This window comes from Macrobrachium nipponense, chromosome 11, assembly GCF_015104395.2.
Source record: "Macrobrachium nipponense isolate FS-2020 chromosome 11, ASM1510439v2, whole genome shotgun sequence".
Classification (NCBI taxonomy): Eukaryota; Metazoa; Arthropoda; class Malacostraca; order Decapoda; family Palaemonidae; genus Macrobrachium; species Macrobrachium nipponense.
In genome coordinates, this window is record NC_061087.1 from 85513403 (window position 1) to 85533402 (window position 20000).

General features: G+C 35.4%; 2 protein-coding genes across 2 annotated transcripts in view; one reads left to right on the top strand and one right to left on the bottom strand.

Annotated features, from left to right (window-relative positions):
- LOC135209313 (echinoderm microtubule-associated protein-like CG42247) overlaps positions 1–20000 on the bottom strand; it is a 139406-nt gene that overhangs the window by 82716 nt on the left and 36690 nt on the right. Inside the window, exons 2-4 of the mRNA XM_064242021.1 lie at positions 3888–4017; positions 3094–3283; positions 92–243 (exon numbers count right to left, since the gene is read on the bottom strand). Of these exons, the coding sequence (XP_064098091.1) occupies positions 92–243; positions 3094–3283; positions 3888–4017 (472 nt within the window). The remainder of the gene's footprint in view (positions 1–91; positions 244–3093; positions 3284–3887; positions 4018–20000) is intronic.
- LOC135206885 (uncharacterized) overlaps positions 1–20000 on the top strand; it is a 197030-nt gene that overhangs the window by 68063 nt on the left and 108967 nt on the right. The window lies entirely within an intron of this gene.

Consider the following 20000-nt stretch of genomic DNA (forward strand, 5'->3'; position numbering starts at 1 on the left):
AAAAGCCAGGATGCTATTGAAACCTACGGTGGATTACAGTAGATGCAAAAGGTAGAACAATTCTTGCGATAAAGACAGAAAGTTAACTTACCAATTCTGTCTGATATCTTGTCGCACAAAGCCTCCATGTTAACGACGTCGCGTCCTGGCTTGAAGACGAATTCGTAGCCGTGGTAGTAACGGTCTCCGTTCCGATAGAAGCGCACTTTGCGTGCTCGCCATGGATCGGCCGGGAGTCTAGCCCTGAGAGTAGAAAGAAATTTCAGTGAGATTATATATATATATATAATATATTATATATATATATATATATATATATATACTATATATATATATATATATGTATATATATATATAAATATATATAATTATATATATGTGTGTGTGTGTTGAATCTACTGGTCATATTTACCAGATACATATGTAAACGTAATAGCCGCAATGCCCTCTTAACTTTTCGAATTCTTTGCTTTTTGATACGCTTGGATCCCAAGGCTTTGTAGTGACAAGCGTATCCAAAACAAGAGCAAAGAATTCAGTAAGTTAAAAGGGCATTGTAGCTATAACCTTTAAAAAAAATTATATATATATGCGAATACGATTGTAGACTTTTTACTTCTCAGTGGGTTCATCCATGATTTAGTAGCGACCATTGTGTTGTTTTTCTAAGAGCCACTCCCCTCTTACGGATAATATTCTGTAAATGGAATCGGCATAATTTCCTTGGTGAGATGGGTGCCATGAGTATGCGTATTTTGTTTTCAATATTTGAGAAAAACACATCCAAATGAGTATGTAAGAAAGATAGGCACGCTTTCATTGTTCCTGTATCTTGAGTCCTTGCCCCAGGCATATCAGAAGCGTTTAGGTAAAATTAAGACAAAGTATAATGCACCACAAATATTTGGCAAATCATTGAATCTTGTTAGTAAATTTAAAGGTTCGAAAGTCGTGTGATGACTTCATTTCTGATTTTCAGCAATTTAAAGAATATATATATATATATATATATATATATATATATATATACGTATATATATATATATATATATATATATATATATATATATATATATATAATATAATAGTATATATATATATATATATATATATATATATATATATATATATATATATAGAGAGAGAGAGAGAGAGAGAGAGAAGAGAGAGAGAGTCTTGAAAGCTTTACTAGGGTTGGCGAGCAATAAAACGATGTATGAGCTAATGGATATTCTATAGGCTTTACTAGAGTTTATGCAGTGTCTTCTAGGCAGTAAAGATAACTTGTTTATTAAAAACGAAAAAGGTAAAATTCACTGAATGAACGATTTAAAATACAGATATCAATATGTAGCTATGAGTTGAAGGGCATGGTACAGTTTTCACTTAAAAGCACTACTTGGGCTAATTACAGTTCTAATTATATCGACATTTCTAGATGGCGAATCCATATAAGGCTCTTTTTATAAGGATTCCAAAGCGACGAGCGGTGAAATCGGCCGTGAGTTTCAGTATACAAAAGTTAAATTCTCATGATCTGGATTTGAAAACGTAACAAATTATTCTTTTCATTAAAAACAATAAAATCATCTGAGAAAAATTAGCCTGGAATTAACCCCTAGATTTGGGATTTTTGTGTACGTTGATTGATTACTTGTATATTTACTTGCTATTGTTATGAAAGCATTAACATATTTATTAATCTCACTGCTCATCTCTTTATAAATTATTTAGGTTTGCATCTACCTCCTCTGACTATTTAGTTTAATGGTTGAAACTACTGTTGTATTTAGTATGGTTGTTCACGTACGGAGGGGATTTCGAGTGTGTAGTAAACTTATATTTGTGTTTTAATTATGTTTGCTCGCTTTTGTTACATTCTTGAATTCATTTGTATTTGGATATAGCTTCATGATGCACATGTATGCGCATATGCATTTCTGTGGACAAATGTGTTAGAGATTCTGTCTGTAAATATAGTAAGACTTGCTGTTAGGAATGTTATTTGAGTATTATGCACAGTTGTCAACGCTGCGCAACAACTTAAACAGTATCAAAGCGTCTTATCCTACAGTCTACACATCTAAGTTGGATCAGTGTGAAACCTGTTAATTTCGGTCATACAATAATCTGATCACCCAACACGAATGGAAGGTGATAAATTCAAGAGACCTTATCTGTGACAAAATCATCCAAACTACTACACTTTAACGTCCTTTCGAACTCGACCACAATGAACAGGTTTGAAACGTGTTCCAATTATCATTACATCAATACTTTTAAATGTAACAAATAGCAAGGATTTCTTTATTTTGGGTCTTTATCATTCAAGAGAAGTACTGTTGCAAGGTATTCCTTGAAGAAGAAGCGGCGCCTATACAAGAAGCCAGACACAAAATACTTGTCATTGTTTACCATCTACGTTCTGTCATCTGTAATTGGACATTAAAGTCGAGGTCCAAATTCTCTATGACCGCATAACAGGTTTCACTGGAAAGAATTCGAAGTCTCAGTTAATGTCTTTGTGTCACTGCATCTAGCAATTAGCATGTTTCCCTACATTAAACATAGTTACAGTTTTTGTTTTTGCTATTAAAAAGGTAGATTTAAAAAATGAGACTTAGTGGTATGGCTCATTTGTTGTCTACAGTTATGAGTAGCATAGATTGTAACAGACTTCCAAAAAAGTCTCGAGTCTTACGAAACTTCTGTATACGTCATCAAGACCATAAATTAATCATTAAGTTGGAATTACCACACTGAAATAGTAGTAGGATGTTCAGTACATGATATACCTACGGTATACCATATTCATGAATTATTTATCACGCTAGCATAACTTTGTTATATGTATGATAAACTTGTTTTGGATATACATAATATATCTAATAAAAATCCTATTTGCACACTGAGATCGGTGTCGTAGTGGTATCCCACAGATGACGAAACACTTATCAATTATAATTCCCCTTGGGTCTAAGTTATTCCTGAGGTATAGTGGATTGGATATTAAACGACATTTGTATTTCAGTATTTGTGAACATTATACTTATATAGTTTTTTTTCAACTGCCTACATATTCATTTGACTCACCTTTCATCGTTATCTTCAATGGGCAACTCATACTGGATTCTTGAGTCGTCCTTAGACTTGGTGATGCCTGCAGCGGAGCTGCGCCTTGAGGGCGTCAAGGAAGAGCCAGCGATATGGGTATGTCCGTGCCCATGGATGTAAGGGTACAGAATAGACTGGGCCCTCGGTCTACGCCGTCGTGGCGTAGCTCCTGGCGAAGGAAAGTAGGAGATGAAAATTATTGCCGATAAGTATGAGTTAGCAAGAATAAGACATTTCCGAGGCTGATTTACTTCGTCGTCAGTATTAAAAACGAAGATTCTCACATATTGTTACAGAGTCATTTAACAGAAAAGGTTGAATGCATGCTTACATGCAAAATTGAGAGGTAAACCCCTAACCTCATCCACACCCACCGCCTCCCCTCCCAGCGCCCCCCCCCCCCCCCCCAAACGAAAAGAAAAGAAAAAAATAAGAACACAACCGTCGGTAAGTGGAGCATAAGGGATCAGCTGTCACCGAAACAAATGGAAGGCATTCGCTTTCCTGCAAAACATTGTACTAACCTATAAGACAGATTTCCCTGTTGAAATTTACTCTAAAGATCCATATCACAAATTTCACCGAAAGAAGAAACAAATTAGAAACGACTAATCGTCACACCAGCCCTGAAACAATATAGCCAAGGTGCAGGGATCATAATTGAAATAACCCTAATATTGATCAAACTTTCAGAGCAGTTATCTTCTATGGTGTAATTGCCTTGCACTTAAGTTTACCAGTTAACTCCACCGAGTCCTAATGACCTCACATACCTTGTTGATTATGAAGGATATCTCCGTTAGGAATAGGAGGATGAGACGATAAGGGGGGCAAAGACATCTGCCGGTCCTTGTCGTACAGGTCATTGCCTTGAGGTCCTGATACGACATATTCTCCGTTTTCCTGTAGAAAAAAGGAATATATTATTACTTCGCAAACTGAGAGCTAGTAATAATCATGAAAATATCTTCACTTTTTTTTCATTGCTGCCCTTGCAACGTGAGGTCTTTTCAGTTGTTTTTTTTTCGTTTTCACCATCCAAAATTTCAAAAGATAAAGTAAGTTCACATTTTCACCGGAAGATGAGTTGGTTTTGCAAAGACTTTTTAAAATAAGAAAGGTTTGTTTAAATCATACTTATAATCCAATCACTTAGATAAGCCGGGCGCAGAATCTGGGCACAATAAACAACAAAAGTTAATATTACTGTTGTTAGAGATAACATGGCTACTCTCTAACTCACTTAGAATTCGTGAGATTCAGTCTTCTATCAAATGTGACACTTTGACTGCATATAAGGAAATGATGAAAGAAAATGGGTAAAGACAAATGTTTATAGCGTGATATACCTAACTGAAGCTCAAATGGTAGGAATGATTAACAATTCTTTTGGAGAAACCAGTATGCCCTGTCTCATGATTATTCTCGAATACTTAATGTACCGAAGGAACACAGCTTAAAGCGAAGAAGCTGTAAATCAGGAGCTGTATAGTATAGTCGAAAATAAGAAAGATGAAAATCAGTTGTGAAAAATGTTTGTCATACTTATTTAGCCTTGAGCGGTGCCACTTGCTTTCAAGAGGCAACCTTGATAATACATTTACCTCTTCGTTTGAACCATAAACGCTTTTCAGATTTTTTATCGGCTCTCGATCACAACTCTTACTTTTGATTTGGTTACTTCGATTAAACAGGTTGATTTTTGGGCGGGTGACACTGTTAGGAACTTTACGAAGACATGGGACAGTAAAATAATCAAGAAGAAAAAGTCTTCTGGATGCAGATTTAATTTTTTTCTGTAGAACGCACACTCAAGCTAAAGTACAGTCAAGCTTAACGTGATGATCTGTCCTTAAATTGGCAATATAAAAGTATCGTAAATAATTTTGAAAATGGAGAAAAATTTGTTGTCTCGTGCCTGTATGAAGGCCGGATGCAAGATAAGAATTACGCGTATAGTTATCGCCCTTATCTTGAAACACTAATAACCCTACTGAAAATTACGTGAAACATTAGGAGTATGGTGTGAGCCATAATGAGGCCTGAGAGGTAAATAAAATAATAGTGATCAAAAGAGGAGAGAGTGCCAGTTGATAATTACCCTCTTTACTAAATCTTAACTGTGAAGCTGATCCAACATTATACAAACATTTGTAGAATGCTACAGGAGATTACTTTTTTTTTTTCTAAATCTTTCTAAATCATTGTCAGGATACCTGTTTAACGATGTTTAAGTAAGACCACCGAAATTGGTCTATTCTTGATGGCTTCGATTCCGGTCAAAGTGGCCAGATTAAGACCACACAGTGGCTCTTGTACTCCTGGCCTAAATTTGGGAAAACTGGCTTTGGATTCCAGATCCCTCTCTTTAGTGGTTGCACCTTACACTTGATTGCCTTCCTCTGAGGACTCAAGGAAATGGAGATTTCGATACGCTAATCAATTTTTTTAAGAGTCGGGTCTCTTAGATTCCTTTATGATTTTATTTGTATGAAACTTCATTGTTTTTTCATAGCTTTAGCTAATGTGGGCGGCTGGTTTTGAAAGTTGGTACTTGAAATATAGTTACTTTCATTGTAACTGCATACATCTCCGTCATGTATTTCATCATATTTCAGTTTGGAAGTTTAAATCAGTCACTTTGTGGCACATAAAGGTGGTATCTATGTCATGGGCAACGCTGTAGTTAGAATAAAAAAATTCACGGGAAATTAGATACCAGACAGAAATCCATTCCCTGATTAATGACTCAAAAGCATTATTCAGTAATAAGACATTTTTTCCATTTAAACATTTTAGGGTAAGTTTTATCATGATTCTGTTATTAACACATTTTCATTCATAATATTTCCTAAGTATTTCGCTCTTTATCGTCACCAAATTACTAGATCCATGTACGTACCTCACCATTTTGAGCATTCATAGTATTAATTAAATCATGGCGCTCTGTGAACCACTCTTGAAATACTTGCCTACCCCAATGTACGGTCTGCTTATCTCCAAATTGCGTCACCTAAATATAACACATTCAATGGATGGCGTATCGTTAGTCATTTTCTAGAGGGATATCATCGCCAAGGACGATCTATTCATACCTTGATTACGTTGCAATCCCTGCTCTATTGCGTCACCTAAACCGTGACGTATTTAATACGTGTTGTCATAAGTCACCTCTCCAATGGCCATCATATTGATTGACGCATTTATCGACTATTGCCCCTTTGCTGCATGGAATATACACTCCTGGATGAGTTGTTTGTATGTTCACTGTACGGACACCGACGTTGCCCGGCAACACGTGCAACATTGTTGTTATTGTAGTAAAAGCTATTTGCATTTACTCTGAAATGCGACCAAGCAAATATGTTACCTCTATGACGCTGATATATATGTCCTGTCAGAACTTTCACTGACGAGACACCTCATTATAAATGTCGTGTCCAGATCAGGAGAAGTAGTTCTTGAGAGTATCATTATTGTTTTTACTGTTGCCTCTGCTGCCATACCATTATTGTTATTAAAGTATTTGTTGATAATGTATTCGTCTTATAATTATTCTATGTTTTTGCTTCTGTTACTGCTACTTCTGCCACAACTGTACTGTGTTTGTGGTATTTGTTATGGATTAATAATGGCAACTGTCATTGCTATCACGTACTGATTACTTTTAACTTATTATTGCAGCAACCATCGTTTCATCAAAACATTCTAGAAGAAAAACATTAGGGAGGTAAAGACCGTAATGAAAGATTGATCTTTTTAAGAATGATTATAATTAGTGCTACCTTTGTTAAGGTGACTAGGGGTAACAGGGCAGTGAATGATTTCCTCTCCTATAATGAGAGTCCATGATTTCATGCTTCTTTCATATTGTTTACATCACATCATTCTGCAACTTTTAATAGTTATCACTAAACAAGTTCGTCATTATTTGTATAATCAGTTCCGAACTTACTATTAGGTCTAAATATATCACTTCAAACTATCGTATTTTCTTCAGCCTTTACGAAAACATCTCGGATTTTTTAAATTTTAAAAATTTTTGCAGCGTTTATTTGCCGCTCTAAAATGGCCCTCAGATGTAGGTATAAACTCAAAATTGTCCTGCCGCTATTATTTTTCCGTTTAAATTATTCATGTCACGTACAACCTACTTTCTTGAATATCTCACTAGAAAACATAAAACTTGCTAAGTCCCATTTCTTGTCTCTGTAATTCTTAGACATATCGTGTCCTCCTGACTTCCAAGGCTCCATAACCCATGCCAAACCTGAATTGCATTCCTAGCATATTTTCCAATGGTTATCTTTTCAACCATTTCGTAGATATTTGGCTTGTGTCGACAGCTAAGCATTAGTGCTATAACATTATTGCTGTTATAGCAAACTCATGTAAACATTTCCAACCCTCATTCTTCATTCAATTTTATTCTCTCAAGTCTCTATTTATTACTTTGTCCATAATACCGGTAATGAAGCTCTTACTATTCTTATTTTTTTTCTGGCCAAATTTTTGTTTCTGCTGTGGCATGTACCCCGCTAAATAATTTCGCATATACGGTGGTTTTAATCTCTCTCTCTCTCTCTCTCTCTCTCTCTCTCTCTCTCTCTCTCTCTCTCTCTCTCTCTCTCTCTCTCTCCAGAATAGATATTGTTTCAAGGACCCAAGATTACTCTAACGATGTGAGGTATACGTGGTACGAAGAATTCGTTTCTGAATGAGGACAGAAACGTAAAAAAAGTCAATTTGTCGGCTTGCTTATACTAGCAAATAAATTAATATCAGTTGTGCATGTCATACGTATGAAATTATATTATTTTTGCTAGTATAAGCAATTCTTCAGATTGGCTTCCGTCCACTTAGCTGCAAATTTTTCCATTCCTATCTTCATTCAGGAACAAATCCTTGCCAACGGTGCCATGTATGCCTCCCATCGTTAAGGTAATCTTGGGTCCTTGAAACGATATTTGCTTTGGAGAGAGAGTGAGAGAGAGATAGAGAGAAGACTAAAACCATAGTATGCGCGAAATTATCTGGCGGGATAGATAAAAGCGCCCAAAGCCACAGCTTTGCATTATCGCTCATATTGCTGTGCTGGAATGATTATATGGTGGTCATGGACTCTATGGGGACCTATTAATGATCGTATAGATAGCTCAAGGCTAGGGTGTGGCGGAATAGCTGATTACCCGTGATTGTTTACTCAAACATATCGATGGATGGAGATTGTGTAGCAGAATATTGAATATTTCGGGTCTAGGGTGCCTTTGGTAAAAAAATTTCCTAACAAGTATTTTTTCTTATGCGATTGTTCGTTTGCTGTCTTATTCGTCACTGCCAGTTCACTTTATTATTACTATTATTATTATGTTGTTGTTATCTCCTTTTAATGTCGCAGGCCAGATTAAATTTTCTCTTCGTGGCTCATTCTCCCCTACATAAGCATGATATGAATCATCGTCTTCATCTCCATTATCAATACTATATCATTATTATTAGTGGTTGCAGGTCCACAATAATATAGCATGTGAGTATATGGTCTGTGATGGATATTAAAAGCTTTCGAACCTTGTACTAGGTTTATCTTCACTCAAGTGACTCACTTGACTGAAGATGAACCTAGTACAAGGTTCGAAAGCTTTTAATATCCGTCACAGACCATATACTCACATGCTATATTATTGCGGACCTGCAACCATTGTCATCCTTTTCGACACGGAAAACTGAGCCCATTATTATTAGTATTAGTAGTAAACGAATGACTCTGAAACGGTCCTTGAACAACCTTGACTTGTCAGACCACCTTCATTCATAAAGTACATTCCCCAATAACCTCATTATATTCGGGACCATCTATTAACCCTATTTGCTATGTTATTCAGTGAAGGCGAGCTCCGGTTGTAGTAAATGTCACTCTTAACTTACTCATGCGTATCACTGCAGCCATTTTTTTTGGTGGTGTAAATATTCTTGGTTATCGTCGTCCTTTGCGATATTGTTGCTGTTCTTACTCTTAGTTATTTTCTCCCTTTATAATGTTCTTGTTTTTTCTTGTGGGAATAAGGACATGCCTTTGCGCTCGAATGGTAAGAGGTATCTATTGACTATCCTTAGAAAGGAATAATAAATGAAAGGGAAGAATGATAATGGTGATGATTAGCAAGGAGTAGATTATGGTGGTGGTTAAGAATGAGTACAGTTGTGATGAAGATATTGAATAATGTATAAAATAGCACACCAAAGCACACATGGTTTTCGAACGTGCTTTTGTGAAAAAATAACCTACAAACTCACCAGTTTAACTATATTATTAAAGGTTAAATGAACTCACCTGTGCGGGACCCATGGCTGACTTTCATGAGATAATGTGGCCCCGTTTTTCACAGACACTGCAGCGAAGTCTCTACCTTTATCGTGAACTGATCCCTGTGTTCGTGTGGGCTATCCTTCCAAAGTGTTTTTAATGACTGGCGACTTTAGCACACTCGGGAGCGTTTACGTAATTGTTCACTGGGTTGCCGATTTAAAAGATAATTCTTAAATTGTTCACTTTACTAACCAAATAATCGTCACAAAAAATACGAAACATTTGAATTCTGTAAATTGTCAAGATTGTTTTATTTGGTGAGTATCATGTTTAAAGCCCATGCATTCAATCTTTATTGATGTTTCTTGTGCATGTTGTTGTGAAATTATTGGGATCAGTTTTCAAATTAAATAATTTCATCTGATCCCTTTATCTATTCCACATATGATAGTTAGCCTTCAACATTACTATCAGTTACTAAGATTATTTTTTTCGTTAAAAATAATTATGCTAAAAACATATAGTCACTTATGATCAAATGTATTAGTGTCTAAATGGATGGCATTAGTAAACTTGAACAAATAAGAATTCAATCGTGTTATATTATTCGATATGAAGAGAGATTAAAAAAGATAATAATAATGCCATCCTGTGCAATACAAAAAATACAGTGGCTTGTTGCATGTGAGGCTTCCAATTACAGGGTATTTACCAGACGATAAAGACGTCCTATTTCGTTAAAGGCGTTTGATTAACTACTTCCGACCACGTTTGGATATGGGACTCTATTAGTCTAGTTTATAGATCAAACATTTGATAAAGAACGCCGCAGCATGAACGATCTCTCTGTAATGAAATGATGGATGGGAATAGGATAAGATCTCTCAATTTTATCCGTCATTATTGCTATTATGGTGACGGTATTTTTTTATTACTATTAATAGTGATAATAACGATTATTATTAAAAGACTCTCTCGAATACGTTTCATTAAAAATCATGGCTCCATCAGCGGAGTTTAATTTATGAAAAAGTATTGATTATTATTATTATTATTATTTTGGTAGAAGACTTTTAGGCAAATGCTGTTAAAAAGGATGGCAGAATTAAGCGAGTTGATTTTATATATTGTTTTTTCTATTTTCCTTACAATTCGCTTCTCAGGCTCAGCGATGTTTCTGAGTAACTGGCCAATATTCATATTGGGAATTTTTCAAAAAATTGTAAATGCTGAAGGTAATCTTTTATTAGAACAGGATATCAGGTCCAGGTCAAGCAGGGGTCGTCGTCGGAATAATACCGGCACAGACGACGACCCCTGCTTGACCTGGACCTAATATCCTGTTCTAATAAAAGATTACCTTCAGCATTTACAATTTTTTGAAAAACTTCCAATATGAATATTGGCCAGTTACTCAGAAACATCGCTGAGCCTGAAAAGCGAATTGTAAGGAAAATAGAAAAAACCATATATAAAATCAACTCGCTTAATTCTGCCATCCTTTTTAACAGTATTATTATTTTTATTATTATTATTATTATTATTTATTTTTTTTTTTTTTTTTGCTCTATCACAGTCCTCCATTTCGACTGGTGGTATTTATAGTGTGGGGTTCCGGGTTGCATCCTGCCTCCTTAGGAGTCCATCACTTTTCTTACTATGTGTGCCGTTTCTAGGATCACACTCTTCTGCATGAGTCCTGGAGCTACTTCAGCCTCTAGTTTTTCTAGATTCCTTTTCAGGGATCTTGGGATCGTGCCTAGTGCTCCTATGATTATGGGTACGATTTCCACTGGCATATCCCATATCCTTCTTATTTCTATTTTCAGATCTTGATACTTATCCATTTTTTCCCTCTCTTTCTCTTCAACTCTGGTGTCCCATGGTATCAATGAGTGATACTTTCCTCTTGACTTTGTCAATCAACGTCACGTCTGGTCTGTTTGCACGTATCACCCTATCCGTTCTGATACCATAGTCCAGAGGATCTTTGCGTGATCGTTTTCTATCACTCCCTCAGGTTGGTGCTCGTACCACTTATTATTATTATTATTATTATTATTATTATTATTATAATTTATATTATTATTATTATTGTTATTATTATATTATTATTAATTATTATTATTATTATTATTATTATTATTATTATTATTTTGGAAGAAGATCGTCTTTTAAACAAATTCTGTTGAATAAAATGGCAGAATTCAGCGAATTAATCTTTTATATTATCTTTTTAATTTTTCTTATTACTCGTTTTTCTGGCTCAGCGATACTTCGCAATAATTGACCAATATGAATATTGGCCGATTATTGCGAAGTATCGCTGAGCCAGAAAAGCCAGTAATAAGAAAAATAGAAAGGATATTATTATTATTATTATTATTATTATTATTATTACGTAAATTTGGACAGCGCAAAACAATGAATTGAATTAAGGACGAAACTAACAAATGATAATTAAGCACTCGGTAAGGTGCAAGACAAACAATGAAAGTTAACAAACAGGGGACCATTTGAAAGAAGGTAACAAATGAAGAGCAGTGTGGAGGGAAGACATGGGAATAGAGGATACTTAGACTAAGATAACACACGAAATAGAGGAAATCCAGAACCAGATGAAATATATAGATAAAGGAAAACCAGTAACGTGTACCAAATGAAATTTATAAGACTGCAGATGAAGTAGGCAACGAACAGCAAATGGCGGATAAGAGGGGAAGCATGTAAAAATGGAAAGAGAGAGAGAGAGAGAGAGAGAGAGAGAGAGAGAATATAATAGGGATTGAAATATCGAACATTGAGAGAATGTTGGCCAAGAAAACGATGAAATACAGGAATGGTGATAGAGGACAAAGTGTGACGCACCAGGAAGGCAAGGAAATTCTTCAACACTTCAAAAAGGAAAAATGTCCCAAACAACAAACGCAGGAACATATATCATAGAATTAAACAGAAGAGAGAAAGAAAGCATGATTGGAGAGGACAACCAGAGAGAACCATATGTATTGGCGGTTGCTAAGTAACGTATCGGCCCTTATTCACTGCAAAGTAGACTACATATCCGAGTTGCTACCTCATAAGCGGATGGTATATTTGGGGCACTATCGTAAGCAAACCACACACACACTCCGCTTAGCGACAAACATAAACATCAACACCTACGCTGAGGAGTAAATAGTTTATAGAGATCAATTTATGTCAGTATGTGCGTATTCCAAAGGTTAAATTTACCTGACGATTTCCTAAGTGATGAATTTTTTATTTGTTATGAACTTTGACGCTGCCGAACAACTAACCAAGCGAGATCCAGTCCTGTCAGTATGTAGGTTAAGGGGGTGAACTTGTCTACTGAATTATGTCAAGAGAAGATTTATGAATTGCATTGGAAACAGTACTATATAACAAAGAATGAATTTAGATACGTTTGTATTACGAAGATTTTATTCAAATATGTGAATCTATTAATGGAATTTTTAAATGAACGAATTTATGAGTGGCTATGAGCCTTGTAAACTTTCTTAAGTAGCGACAGCAGGGATGCTAAATAGAAATATTATCATTATTTAATTCTATTTTAAAGCGGCAGATCGGATAACGCAGCTAATGCCCTCACCTATCCAAAGCCCGATTGAAACATAAAAAAGGGAGAGCCAATTGAATGGGAGCTTTAATTTACAGGAGGAGGTAAAGCCACTTCTTGAAGGTTGGCAGGATATACGAAAGTATATTTTATCCTATGATTATACTTAAATTCTTAATTGAGGGTAAAGTAATCTTAGCAGCAGTTCTTCATACACATTAATCATGATCGTGATTGCAATCTTCAGCATTTTAGCGAAAGACGGGAAAATGATTAGTCTTCAGTTCTCTTATCGACAGTGGTTTCCGACTTCAAAGGGGTCTTTCCCTAAACTTAAAACAGGATACAAAGATCTTCGTTTCTCAAAAATTCTTTATAAACCTTTGAAACAGAACCAGGAATAAAAATAAAATTGCCTGATGTTCTCTCCATACCCGATCGAAGGTTATAAGTACCATCCAAATTTACTCGTGGTGAGTGATGTAGCAAAATTCAGTAGACAAACCCTTTTAGGTCTGACACACCTCAGAAGACTAAATTATGCATTCTAATAAGGTCGTGGATATACCATTTGAATTTGGAAAGAAGCGCTCGACAATTTTCAGTTTTTATGCAGAGTAGAAGGACGAAGTTCATAAATAACAGACTTCGAGTTGAAAGGCAAGGTTTCGCCGCGCAGTTATTCACAGTGAACTGAACCGTTCAGTAATCTTTATTGCAGGTAGCTGCAGCAAAGTAGGTTATGTACGCTCTCAAAAACATTCTATTCAAAGCAACATAGCAGATTGAAAAAGAACTATGGGCATTCGTATGCCATTGATTATTTGACTTATTTCGCTCGATTATTGCTCCCCCTGGAAGGGTTCGGTAGCTGTTGTACAACGCAGCGTTATTGGGTCGTCATAGCGACCGGATCCAGAATCAGGTTGTTTGGGTTGACAATAGAAAGCTAGAAATACTTTTAAACTCGCATTCTTCTGAAAAAGGGCCAACTGGCGTTGCTTTTAATTCTGGCGCGTGGCCTTGGCAGACTTGTTATCATGATTTGAAATTCTTGACATATTACCCAGAGCTTCCATTTTCTCGTGAAGGGTACGTTGTAATTATTTTACATTAGGTTTTTTTTTTGGTGTAGGATATGCAAATTAAGTTGCTGGATATATATATATATATATATATATATATATATATATATATATATATATATATATATATATATATAAAATTTATTTCGTATTCACCATTCCTAGCTCTCGCTTAAAAAGTTTAGTTCCCTTATTATATAGTAAACTGTTATTCATCTATGTATGTTTTCTCATTTATTTAGATTTTATTGTGGGAAAAGTCTACTCAAACAGTCTGTTAATATTCCAGTTTTTGAATGGACATATCCTTTATAAGATTATTATGATTCATAATTCTCTCCATTAAATTTATTGTAAGTAAATTTACGTCTTATCATGAGAAAACTGTAATTACTCACGTTCATAAAGATTATATCTTATGTCCTAATTTATTCAACAGTTATTTTGACGTTTTCGTCTTTTTGACATGAAATACGAAAGCTGGTTCCAGTCAATCGACCAGTCATGGGATGTCTATCGTCACTCAGTGTCTCGAGAAAATAGTTAGGATAGAGAATTTGAAAAAAAAAAAAAATAAGAAAATAGCAAAAGAGAGCAACTCATTTGTTAACTTAACTTCGTGTTTAGGGCTAAAACCTTTGGAAAGCGCTAAGAATAAATAACTTTTTAGGTCACCTACGGTAAATGTATTGTGAAGAATGTTTATTGGGCACAGTTCAGAATATATTTAGAAATATCTATTATGATTTAGAAGTGAAAACGAAACATCGGGATAACTTATAGAAGAACGAAAATTTTCAGTGTGAGGTGGGCGAGCAAGTATTCCAGTCAAACGCCACATTTTCTTAGAATTGAAATCTCACAATAATACAAATCGCAATGATGTCGAGATAAAGATCTGTGCTGAGACATTTCCACAAAAAAAGAAAACGATCAAAGCTGTGATGAGGCGCCCTAATAAAAATTAGGGAAGCTAGTTGAGAAATTTCATATAATCATTGTAAAGGTAGAGTTAAATGGTTTTTACTTGGCGAATATTGGCTGGATATATAAGAAATACCTTTATTCAACAACCGTCAGTGCTATAATGATAACCGTGTTTTTTTTTCTTGATATTTTAAAGCTATATCAGTTAGTATTTCCACGTCAACCTAATGTTACGTGGACTCTAGAAAATTTTACCCTAGTGATGTTAATCTTATGAGATGTAGTATATTGACTAAATATCACTTAGTCGATGACGCTTAACTGTTAACACCGCTAATCCTTCGTATTGTTACATGGCAGATATTGCTATTATTTCACATAGGAAAATGTGGCTTTATTTAAAAAAATAAACAAATAAATAAAATAAACAGCTCTAATCCGCTTGTCAGAAACTCGTGAACTTCAGCATCTTATATTTATGTTTGGTAGTTAGACAAGTTTTTCTATAGGTCCTTGATGGAAATGGAGTAGATCTTTTCAGCGGCGCTGCTAAATTGATTATTTAAGACAGAGAGAGAGAGAGAGAGAGAGAGAGAGAGAGAGAGGAGAGAGAGAGAGAGAGAGAGAGACCTAAGAAGGTTATCATTATCCCAGTTCATGACCATCATAAAAGCTACCCTCTCATATTATGATGTGATCAAGCTATTCCCTGCAGTTGTAAAGACTGCTGATAATTTATTTTATATGTTCTGGTCATGTAATTCCTTCAGTTTTTAACCTTAGACACAGAGCAGGTTTTAGAGTTGTTTGTTATTTTGTTGTTGATTTTCAGTTATGTTACGTTAACATTTGCTGCAGTTCCAGTGATTGATGTCACATATGTATTTTACTATACGTCTCCTCACTTTAGTCTGTTCTCATTTTCACATTATCTGAAAGGCCTTATTGTTTGTTCCATATGAATGCTGTTGATATACTCTTTAGATAAAAGCTATCAAACATTCACGTTATTTAAATAGTATCTTATAAATATATAATTAATACTGAAAACTACTAATAATGTGAGTCAGCCTAGCCTGTATATAGTTCCCTATAGAGGAGTTATGTTCAGAAGACTTTTAAGTGACTAGAAATTATGCATACATGTTTTTATACCATTACTAATAAGAATAAAAAATTAAAAGCTCCAGCTGTAAGGTAAAGCACTCTTTGATTGTCCTTCAGTGTGTGAATGCCTGCGGAGAATACAACAGCCGCATGTAGTTTATGTCAACAGCTTTTCATATTTCATTACAACTGGTAGGTGCCCTTAATTGAATAATGACACGAGGTCGAATTGGTAAACGACGAGCGAATTATAACGGGGTATAGCGACCTGTATTTATAGCAGAGGTCAGGGAAGTAAGTCGCCGTAAATTAATAGCAACTTTAAGAAATATGATCTCGAACTGTACCTTCCGGTCAATTGTTTTCAGTGACTTTTACGTTGAGTTAATGTTATCGGTTTTGACTCTTCGTAGGTATTGATTTGACGGTTTTACTAATTTTTTTTTTCTGCAAAAGAAGAGATACATTACCAGTTTGTCCAGTGGTAACCATTACCTTTATTTTGTAGAGTTAAACTGATAAACAAAAACTTTATTGGTTGAGAAATAATTCCTCATTGTTTATAGATTCAAAAACTACTATTGAGTATTAATTTTTGTTTGTTTGCAAAATCGAAAAAGAGAATTACTGTTGCTTAATTATCTGTATGCACTCATAATTTTTGTCTGTATAAACTAAACTTGTGCATTTTTTTCGAAACCGATGGGGATTGCAACCCAATGTCCTTCAGTAGTCCATGGGCGTATATAGGGACACATTACCTCTTCGCATATGTTTATAGTCGGCAAGAGTAAATACTTTTACTTTGATATCTTTAAGATAATTACTTTCGTCGTCAGTACTTTAAAGATCAGCTGTTATATCATAGCGGAAAATATCAATACAAAATGTACACATTCAGAATATTTCTGCTGCCATTTCATTTGAATTGCCCTCCAACTCCCACCCACTTACCATTATTGCTGAAAATTTGGCCAGTAGCTACAACAGTAGAATTAAGAGAGAGAAAATAGAAGGGAAATAGAAGTTTTGTACGACCAAAGACGCTCACAAAGAAAGTCAAACAAACGCACACAAACACACACACAGCTCTAAGTGTACACACTAGAATCTGCTGAGGCATAGCAACTGTGTAGCCGAAATTCTATAGATACCGCCACTGCAGTCTCCACAAGAACTGATTGATGAAAACATTTAATTTTACAAAGAACAGTGGTTTTTACGGTAGTGGACACAAACAAACACAAACACAGTGCAACATTTCTGAACATTTGATGCAAAGCAAAATCGATATATTAGTTGGGCAAATTTTTTTACGAATTTCAAAACTTCTTTGCTGATTTATGATATAATTCGGTGCTAAAAGATATCTGTCGTGATAAAAGGTATAACTACTGGAATTTAATAGATTGGATTATCACATTTCCTACGCTGCTAGTAATTAACAGAAATTATTGGATTACGAAAATTAGCGAAGGGCTAAATCCATTTTAATTATACAGAAGAAAGTGAGAGGGAAGAAAGACTGAAGATCATTGCAATTATTACTGCAAATATAAATGTTATTTTTCTTACGCATACACTATTTTTCGCTTTTAAAAATGATTTCTATATATTGTCATTATGTTAATGATCTTATAGAAATAAAAAAGGTTAAAAGTGTGTATGTATACGTACATACATACATACATAATGTATATATATATATATATATATATATATATATATATATATATATATATATATATTATTTGGTTACGGGTATCGAGTTTGATGGAAATGTGCATCCAGTAAGTGATGTAATAGTTCGGCAAAAAACAAATGGAAGTGGCACAAACGGTCAAGTGATTCTTTTTTTATTTTTTTGTAAATACGGTTTTGGAAGTTTTAGCTTCATTCTTCATTTCTTTTGATTAATCAGTTGTAAAGAAAATTTATAAGACCTTTGTTTAAAAAAAATGGTAAGAAATTTTCTAAATAAACGTAGATAAGGATTTGACAAGGGTCAATTTCGATCAGTAATCAAGAAGTTTTTCTACGGGAATACCCATACAATGGAACTAGGCTAAACTATTCTTGTAAAATGATTTGCGTGGTCCACACACTGGGCTAACTATCTACTGCTTATGTGATCTTGTCATGCGGCGCTGTGACGACAGAAAAAAAATCCAAACTGTGTCAATGTTCATAACAATAACTAACTTTTCGTATCAGAAGTGCCATGGTATTTAGGCATCACAAACACCAAGGAACAGTTTCTAGTTCGTCCTTATTCATAATTGATTCAGTTTCACCTCCTTTATCAGAGTCGCTTCCACTTCCGCTTCCAAAAATTCACTGCTGCCAGCACTGCAGATGAAACTCGCGTGTCAGTCATTTTTCAAGTTAGATTTCGTTTTCCTTCTTTGGTTTCCTAAGTTTCAAATGTCATACCAAAGGTACTAGCGTTCTTATCTAACGAAAATTACTAGTGTTGTGATGATCATAGTAATTACTGTTCTATAGTCATTAATGTCACCGATATTGTCTAAAGTTTATAAACCAGGGTTCGTTTGTCCATAGACACGTTTATTTTTCGTGTCCTTGGTTTTAGCCCTTCTTATACTCCACCTATGCCCGTCAAAACACAATTTTTACGGTCCCGGTTAGATCACACCGTCAATACGCAGGGAATGTTTCACTTCTGGATAGATTACCTATGTCTACATGTCTGCATTTCTTAAGTAAAAATCACGTAGGTGGACATGAAGGCTCAGTTTTCAAATAAGACCAAAATATATTTTTAATCTACGAATCCACTTCTATCTTTCAGAATCGTATCCTCGTTTTTCTTGTTCCGTTTATCTTATATCTGCATTTCAGTTTTAAACCACCTTATTAAACGTAATGCCATGCTTACCATAAGGTGGAATTACTGAGTTTCATAGTTCAGTGAAACATTTTCCTTTCCAGTTTTGTATATCTAAATGTTCCCTTATATTGATTAATAATCGAAAACACATTACAAGAACGGAAGGCTTAGATAAAAAAAAAACATAATAGAAATTAAAAAAATTAGGATTACCGCGGCGAGTTCTGATCTTTCTTTGCGTTGCACTCGTAAACATCTGTATAACATCACACAAGGTCTGTTACTTGTCTGAAGTAAAATTCAAAGTTCCAGCAAGAGGCGCAAGTCGACCTCCCCTCACTCTTGAAAGGAGGCTTCCGGGTAAACCAAACTTCTGGGACGGCTGGAACACCACTGGAAGGTGATCCGACTGGAACGGAAAACTCGAAAGGTTTTCTATACCCTCTCCCCATCCATCCCCAATCCCACCACCACCAACCCCGGCCCCAGTCGCTGGTGGTGGTGGCGCTAATGGATGGACTTGACGCGCAACTCATGGTTTAACCCCTTGGTTAACCCCTACCACACCTGCACCCTCTCCTCCTCCATACTATAGTTCATGAGCCCCCGGGGGTAGTAAGCCCCTCTCCAACCCCCTCCAATACGGCGATTTCAGCCTTGGTCGCTCAGGGTGAGGTAAGAAGACACGGAAAGAAGGAAGGAAGGAAGGAAAGGATGAGGGAACATGTGACATGATAGATGTTTAGGGAGACGCAAAGGGATGAGAAGAAAGAAAAAGGAGCTGAACTAAATGGAGGAGGATTTAGAACTACACTCAGATGATAATCATACACTTGGTATTCCAAATACAGAACCGGAGATAACCTTGAGTAGCTACCGCGTTGATTGGGAATGAAAGGTAGACGAGCGCCTGCGCATGCGCAAAGAAGCTGATGTTAGTTCCTCCAATAATACGTACTTGTTGAGATTTAATAGAAATTAGCAGCGAAAGTGGTGTTTTTAGAGTTAAAATTAGCAGCTGACGAT